Source organism: Hordeum vulgare, chromosome 5H (assembly GCF_904849725.1).
Source record: "Hordeum vulgare subsp. vulgare chromosome 5H, MorexV3_pseudomolecules_assembly, whole genome shotgun sequence".
Lineage (NCBI taxonomy): Eukaryota > Viridiplantae > Streptophyta > Magnoliopsida > Poales > Poaceae > Hordeum > Hordeum vulgare.
This window is the reverse complement of record NC_058522.1, coordinates 582,606,861-582,615,438: the sequence shown is the minus strand read 5'-3', so window position 1 is coordinate 582,615,438 and position 8,578 is coordinate 582,606,861. Positions and strand designations below refer to the sequence as shown.

Genomic DNA, 8,578 nt, shown 5'->3' with positions numbered 1-8,578 from the left:
TTTGATGGTTTCATGCTATTATCTTGTCAAACTTTGGATGTTTTGCATGCCTTTTATATATTTTTTGGTACTAACTTATTGACTCAGTGCCAAGTGCCAGTTCTTGTTTTTTCCATGTTTTTGACCCCTTTCGGAAGAGATTTTGAAACGGAGTCCAAACGGAAGAAAATCCCAGAAAAGATTTTTCTGGAACGGAAGAAGATCGGGAAGCATGGGAGCCAAGGCAGGGGAGCCTCAGGGGCCCCACAAGCCCCCACCCCGCGGCCAGGGGGGTAGGCCGCGCCACCCAGGCTTGTGGGCCCCCTGAGCGCCCCCTGACCTAGGGGTTGCGCCTATAAATTCCCTAAAAATACCAAAAAAATCAGGAGATCATCGAAATCACTTTTCCGCCACCGCAAGCTTCTGTCTCCGCAAGATCCCATCTGGGGCACGTTCTGGTGCCCTGCCGGAGGGGGGATTTGGACACGGAGGGCTTCTTCATCAACACCATGACCTCTCCGATGATGCGTGAGTAGTTCACCATAGACCTACGGGTCCATAGCTAGTAACTAGATGGCTTCTTCTCTCTCTTGGATCTTCAATACAAAGTTCTCCATGATCTTCATGGAGATCTATCCGATGTAATCTTCTTTTGTGGTGTGTTTGTCGAGATCCGATGAATTGTGGATTTATGATCAGATTATCTATGAATCTTATTTGAGTTTCTTCTGATCTCTCTTATGCATGATTTCATATCCTTGTAATTCTCTTCGAGTTGTGGGTTTTGTTTGGCCAACTAGATCTATGATTCTTGCAATGGGAGAAGTGCTTGGTTTTGGGTTCATACCATGCGGTGACCTCACCCAGTGACAGAAGGGGTAGCGAGGCACGCATCGTGTTGTTGCCATCAAGGGTAAAAAGATGGGGTTTTCATCATTGGTTTGAGATTATCCCTCTACATCATATCATCTTTCTTAAGGCGTTACTCTGTTCGTCATGAACTCAATACACTAGATGCATGCTGGATAGCGGTCGATGTGTGGAGTAATAGTAGTAGATGCAGAAAGTATCGGTCTACTTGTCTCGGACGTGATGCCTATATGTATGATCATTGCCTTAGATATCGTCATGACTTTGCGCGGTTCTATCAATTGCTCGACAGTAATTTGTTCACCCACTGTGATATTTGCTATTTTGAGAGAAGCCTCTAGTGAACACTATGGCCCCGGGTCTACTCCACACCAAATTTTCAGCCTTACACTTTTTACTTCGTTGCACTTTCCGCTTTCAGATCTCACTTTGCAAACAATCTTGAAGGGATTGACAACCCCTTTGAAGCGTTGGGTGCAAGCTTGTTTGTGTTTGCGCAGTTACTCTGGACTTGACGAGGCCCTCCTTCTGGATCGATACCTTGGTTCTCAAACTGAGGGAAATACTTACTGCTCCTGTGCTGCATCACCCTTTCCTCTTCAAGGGAAAAACCGACGCAAACCAGAGAAGTAACAAGAAGAATTCCTAGCGCCAAGGAAGGACTTTTGTTGCCGCAGCAGTCACCACCAACGCTCCACCACGCCATCGTGCTGTCGGTGGACTCGGGCTGCTATTTCACCATCGCTCACTGGATCAAGGAGGTGAAGGCGTCACCAAGTTGTACGTGTGTTGAATGCGGAGGTGTCGTTCGTTCGGCACTTGATCGGGAGATCATGGGACAGTTCGTGATTGGATCGCGGAGACGTACCACTACATCAACCACGTTCTTAAACGCTTTCGCTTAGCGATCTACAAGGGTATGTAGATTCAATCTCTCCTCTCGTAGATGGTCATCACCATGGATAGATCTTGTATGTGCGTAGAAATTTTTTGGTTTCCATACAACATTCCTTAACATAATAAATGAGTTAAAATTTTCTGACGACTTTGCTGTATGAGGGGTTGAGTGACTAGTTGACTAACATTCTTGTAAAGTAATCTTAGACTTCTTTTATAGTGCTCCTTTGAAAGACTTTATCCACAACATTGGTTACATATTTGTATTTTTTGTATGGTCCTGCCGTAGGTCCTATGTGTCCACCAATGAAGTGAACAAATTGATTATTTGAAGGTGAGAATAATGGATATGCATCACAAATTCACCGTGGACACACGTCTGGTAATTTTTTCCATTGCACAATATAAATCTTGTTCAACTTCATAGACCATTGGGTATATGGTTGATATGTATTTTTAGTCACAAGCTCGTGAAAGTGGCTACCAGTTTATTTAAGTTTTAAGTTCTGTGCATATGTTTCCTTTGCCACACAAATAATAGAACCTGAGTTGTAGTGTAGCACCAAAACACTTACTCCGGTGCTTTCTTTTAGATTGAGGATATGCCCCCTTTTTGTTTTATACACCATTCTCTTCCTTTTATTTCAATATTTTTTACAATTACACATGTATTTTGAATATTTTGTGAAACCGGATGCGTGTGCACACATCCACGGCAGCGGAGGGTACGAAGAACCCACCGGCATCGAGGCAGCTCGTGCATGGCCTCAAGGGGATCCGACGAGACTACTTGCCTCATCCATGGTGTGTGTGACCTTGATTCCCCTAATATGTTTCAATCTACACTAGATCTAGGATTTCCCCAAATCCCCTTGCTCTTGTGGTCCACAGATTCCAATAAAGTTTGCCATGAATTTTGGAAGTAGCACTATAGGGATCATAATTTTATTATCCGAGTGTTGTAGTGCAGAATGCGCTAACATTATGGGGTTTTTGTTGACTACTTACTTGCACATATCAAATTTCTAAAACTTGGTTATTCATTTGCATGTACGCAATAAGGTTGTTCTAAGAAATCAGGGAGCATTCATCATTCCAAATTTGTTGGGCTCAATGACTATTATTGGTATATGGACTAAGTAATGACTTCAATATTTCTGTTATCTTCAATATTGATAGCTTGCCTGAAGTTTCTTAGCCCTAAACTTGATGTTCTGGTTATCGGAGCATATATATACAAGTGATGACAATGACTTGTGATAAAGTAGGTCTGTTATGTGGCTTTTCACGATCAGGTCATGAAATCAACACAATAAGTTGTAAGAAAAGTAACTAGCAGCAATATAATGGTATGTGTCTATGGTATGAAAGTGTGTTAAAGGTTATGAACTTTCTCTATAACTTTCTCTTGCGTACCTGTTTTGACAACACAAGAGATGGTGCGAAAAGATATGGGCCATGTGTACAATCACCTATAGTGAGCTATCTGGCCTACACTATTTTTATTTTCAATTTTCAAGTATAGTGATAAAAATTTAGCTTTCTTGTGATGTTTTAATTATTGTATTAAATTTTTTTAGTGACATCGACTATTTGTTATGAAAATTTTGTACTCTTTCTTGAATCACTTTGGTCAATTTCTCTATTCAATGTTTTTGTGTTCCAGAGAACACAACACTAATGAAAAAATTGAACCGCTAAATTAGTGCTCTTAAGCAATATATTAAAAGCATGTGAAGTATGTATAAAAGTATCTTTATCGAAAATATATTAAAAGAATCTTGTCGATCAGGAACAATTATGAAGTTTGTATAAGTACATGATCTTTCAAAGACTAGCCCTTAGAGGTGCAAGAAGTGGAGGGGGAGGAGGGTTGTATTGAAAGATATGGTTTTGCCCCTGCCCATAAGTAGTGACCAAATCAAGGGAAACGATCAAACAATACCAATATCGTGCTAGCACAATTCAGGATCTTTATCAATTTGAATTTGATTTTCTTGCAAAATTTTGGTGGAGGTGAAGGAGAGGTGGGTAGAAAGATATTTTCTAGGGATGTGCATAGTGTTACATTGTTTCTAGGTAAGCATGTCATGATCTCTTTATTGATATCAAATAATAATTGCATAATTTATGGGGTGCTCATCGACCTAATTATAATGATTTTAATAGTGGACATGAAATATTGCTAACTCTTTGTTAGGTGCTTTAATTTGTTCTTCCCATTTGATCTTTAGAACGTAAGCCTGCTTGGAATCAAAATGAAGGATGCAGAAAGAGAAACCTTAGTGCTTTTCATAATATGGTTGAGGCATTTTTCATCTTCTCTCCGTAGCAACGCACGGGCATTCTCCTCGTGTGTTCAATTTGCCACTCGCCTCCCACGCTAGTATGCATTTGTAATGTTGAATGGACCTTTGAGAATGCTCTTTGTAATTATTTGTTCTTTCTGTCAATAGTATTTGTTAGTCTAACCCACTCTATCACATTGTAAATATAAAAAGTTTCATCCCTACTGAAATGCATAGCGAAGGTGGAGTGAGAGTCGACATCTGATATTAAAGGAGGAGGCTGCATCGAAAACTGTCCCGCTACGGTGAATACCCGAGCGGGAAGAGGAGGGTCTGATATAACAAGAGAAGGGTGCATCATGGGGTGGACTTTTTGTGTTGAGCCCGTGTGTTGAAAATAACATGACAGGTAACCCGTAGCAACCATTTCAGAATCCAAATTTTAGGAATATCTATTGCTTAGTCACATTCTTCATGGAGATTAATGCTGTTGAAAATTTGTATGTCAGATGAACAGTTTTCATGTATTTCTAACTACGTCGCTAGAATAGGATACCATATTTTGAGTATGAGCCTAGACTATCTAGATACTAGTGTTGTTCCCCATGAAATTGGTTATGTTGAATTTGTTGCATCTGAAGCTTCTTGCAAGATAATTGCTTTTATTCTACTGATAATCACTTCTGAATTTTATCAGTTTTAAATTTTATTCCTAGGTGTGTTAGGATAATTATGTCAATGGCGTTCCTTCCATAGACCGGTAAAACACTCTGCTATATGAACCTATCGGTGGCACCATGATAGTCGGAATTGGGTTTATGAACGTACGAGGATTCATATCATCATGATATGGGGCAACATGTTAGCAGAAGTTAGGTACACACTCGTCTATCACTTGCACACTTATTAAGGACTAAACATTATTCTACAATTTTCCGTAGGCTCTTTCTCCAAATAACTTGTTATTCTTTCTTTGAAATGTTAGTTGTGTTGAACTTAATTCGTGAATACAGATTACTAGCAGACTAGCACAAACATTAGTTGCACCAAAACTGATATGTATTTGTATGTGCGATGAAGGCATTTTTTGTTTGTATTCATCACTACTTGATCATGCTTCCTGGTATGTAGAAAAAAATAGATGTTTCAGCTTATTTTTTTTATCTCACACTTCATTATAACGCTTCCTAGATCTGGGACGTCAAAGTATAAAAATAGATATTAGTTTGTAACAGATAATTAGTTGGATCATTAAAGTGGATTTTAATTACTTCTCATTGTTACATGCTCTACTTTTCATGCATGCAAATATTAATATGCATTGTGATTATGTTTGCAACTGATAAAAATATATTCATGGCCATTGACAACGCACGGGCATTATACTAGTTGAAAATGTAGGAGTCCAGTAATAGACTTTTGCCGAAGCAACTATTTTTCAATATTACAATGAAAGTATAATGTGTAAAACTAGTCACAAATCACCCATGTAAATAGTGGTAACCTGTGCAAATATGTTTCAGGATACCGCATCTGATTTCTATCCCTGGTTGTACATCCCCACACCAGCCGATCCCTTAAAGTAAAATCAAGGTGCACTTGGGTGAAATCTTTCCTTCAAGATGCCTTCTAGTAGTTGTATGGACCAAGTCAACAACCAATTTTGTGTCTTTTTTAAAGCCTTCTAGTAGATATTGATATGAGTGATCTATATTCAAAACCTCTAATGCAGGGGCATTTTTAACCATGTGCAAAAGGAACTCAACTTCGCCCTTGCATGCTTCAAATCCTGTAATATGCAGGCTCCTCATGTTGTTGAACAGACGCTCTGGAAGCTTCCTGATAGGTTCAGGCTCTTGTACCACGCGCACATAAGCAGTGTTACAGAACTACAATTTTTGAACCAAAAATGAAGTGAGAAGGCTTGCGACTAATCTGTTGTTCATTATAGGCGCACATAATCAAATGTAAATGACATAATCTGAGTACGTGATCAAGTTGCTGACATAGTTTTATAAAATTTTCATATTATTCTGTGAAAGATCTAGACTGAAATAAAAACCAGTAGTTTAAGGGAAAACAGGATGGGAAAAGAACAACAAGTCTGTCTAACAGTCCATCTCCATGCATCGTTTCCAAGACAAATAAATTGCCCAGCACAACAGGTCAACAGAACAAATATGCTTCTCAGTTTTAGCATGGCATTTGGAATGGTTCGAAAATGAGATGTCCAGTAAATTGAAAGAAGCTATAATGTTGTACTCCCTCCGTCCGGAATTACTTGCCATAAAAGTGGATAATAATAGATGTATCTAAAAATAAAATACATCTAGATACATCCATTATTATCCATTTTTCGGACAAGTATTTTCGGACGGAGGGAGTAATATACTAATTAGAAACGCACGGACTATCAGCCAAAAAACCATGTAAGCACTTACGTGTAGTTCCAGCTTCTCAATAAAAGGTGCAGACCTCAGAAAAGAGATCAAAGACAAACTATCGAATTCTTTGGCATAGACCAACCTCAATTGCAAGTATGTCATCCGAGAAAACTCCCATGGGTAATGCATCAGACAGGGAATCTGAAAGATAGATAACCAGTGACATGATAATGTGATATTATATAGGATAACCAATGACATAAAAGATGGTCAAAGAGCACACCTCTGATGGTTTACAGCCTGCATTGAGGATCAGATGTCGCACATTCATAAGAACTTTCTCAAGAACAGTAATAGTGTGCTCAAGATTGTGTCCAAAATACCATATGTTCGCACATTTCAGTTCCAATGATTTACTGAGGTCAATAGGCACCGCCAGTCCTCTGTATTCGAAGGTCGCAAGGTTTACTGCATGGAATTCTACACTTGTGAAATTGCAGGAAGCAATTTTCAAGTATAGCAGGTGAGGCAGTGGGCCACTAACTTTTAGTTCACCATTGAGATGGCATCTAACAATACTCAGCCACTCTAGGTTACAGCAGTTTGACAGCATATGTGTAATATCCTTCTCATTGACATTCACTAAGTTCAGGTCAAGCTTCCGTAGTATAGGGAAACCGCTGAAATGCATTGGTGGCTGCAAGTCTACAAAGCTAAGATGAATTATCTGTAGATGGCATATACTATCCTTGTCTAAAAGCTCAAATGGGAATCTGTACCGATCAACACGGCCAACATGGTGACGCTCTTTCGGTGCTAAATCAAAAACTAGGGCATTTATCCGCGATGATACAGCAGAACGAATCCAATTATCAAGATGTTCAACCAACATCCAGTTGAACTCAATTTTTACCACAAGCTCTTCAACCAGCTTGCCCCGGAACTGTGCGAGCACCCTATTAACAATGCGCAGGAACATTAGGGTATGCACTCTTTTCCTATACTTGTTCTTGTGGTCGCCGCATAATGCATCTCCATCGAAACTCAGTTTAGGACAATCAGTCCACAAGTATCTCCACTGCCTTGATAGGGCGCTGGTCCTCACAGCTGCATCCAGAGGTAACTTTGAAAAAATTATCCAAAGTAAGCCCTGCAGCAAAAAGATATGGTGCAAGCAAGTACTCCCTCATATTAGGACTATTATGGGACGGAGGAAGTAGAAATTAGTAATCTGCTACCAAGTGACGAACTGGAGCACATACAATCTTAACACAAGTAGATTTTAGTACCTCTGGAAGGTCTCGAAGCACATCAATCGGGGGGTCCTTTGAATTTCTGTCGTCACGGATGACGTAGTCGGACGTAACTCCACAGAGCAGAATGCCATGCATTTTAGACCGATCAGTTGCTGCGATTCCCTTGGCATGGATCGCTCCACAGAGCAGAATGCTAAGCAGATGGAGCCTGCCGTCGGCTATTCGCTCTCGATGGAACGCTTTACTAGATCGTCCTATGTGCTCCGATATAGCTCTGAAAGCCAGAATGATTAACGGTTCAAACTGATGATCTGCTATTCTGATGCTGATGCCGCCGCCGCCGCCACCCCGGCGGAGTTGCCGTGGATCTGGATGGCAATGATCCACAGTTGTACTAGTTGCCAAGTCAATCATCTCCCCCATCATGAACTGCTTCAATTTTTACTCGGATCGAGACAGGGGCGGATCTGGGCGTCAGTGGAGCACCTTGCCGGAATTACGGACGGGGGGTGGGTGGCCGCCGCCAGACGCGAAAGTCGTCGCCGGATTGGGAGCCGCGGAGGACGGGGGGCACGATGGTGACGGGACCCAAATTTGTGGTCCAAAAGAAAAAACAAAGGCGCTTTGAGAGCTGGTCCGGCCCAACAAAGACGAATACGTTTTTTTAGGGGGAAAACCGTGTCAATCAACACGTTAGCTAGATTATTATTATCTTGTTTGTTTGATTGATTGTGTGCATGTCTTTTATGTGATAAAACGGATAATTCGTCTTCAGTGTCCATGGACACGTTACTCTTCATGGTTTTCTAAGAAAACGCATTACAATTTATGGTTTCCACAAGAAAAAAAAGCATGTTTTCCCCTTAAAAAACAAGAAAAACGCGACTCTTCATGATTTTGTGCA

The 8,578-nt window shown here is 40.5% G+C and overlaps 1 protein-coding gene across 1 annotated transcript; it reads right to left on the bottom strand.

Annotated features, from left to right (window-relative positions):
- Nucleotides 1–6,656: 6,656 nt before the first annotated feature.
- LOC123397448 (putative F-box/FBD/LRR-repeat protein At5g62970) lies at nt 6,657–8,097 on the bottom strand. Its single transcript, XM_045091977.1, has 2 exons — nt 7,708–8,097; nt 6,657–7,568 (listed from the first exon to the last, which is right to left on the bottom strand). Exons 1-2 carry the CDS (start codon nt 8,095–8,097, stop codon nt 6,657–6,659), a joined length of 1,302 nt encoding a protein of 433 aa, XP_044947912.1.
- Between the last annotated feature and the right edge of the window lie 481 nt (nt 8,098–8,578).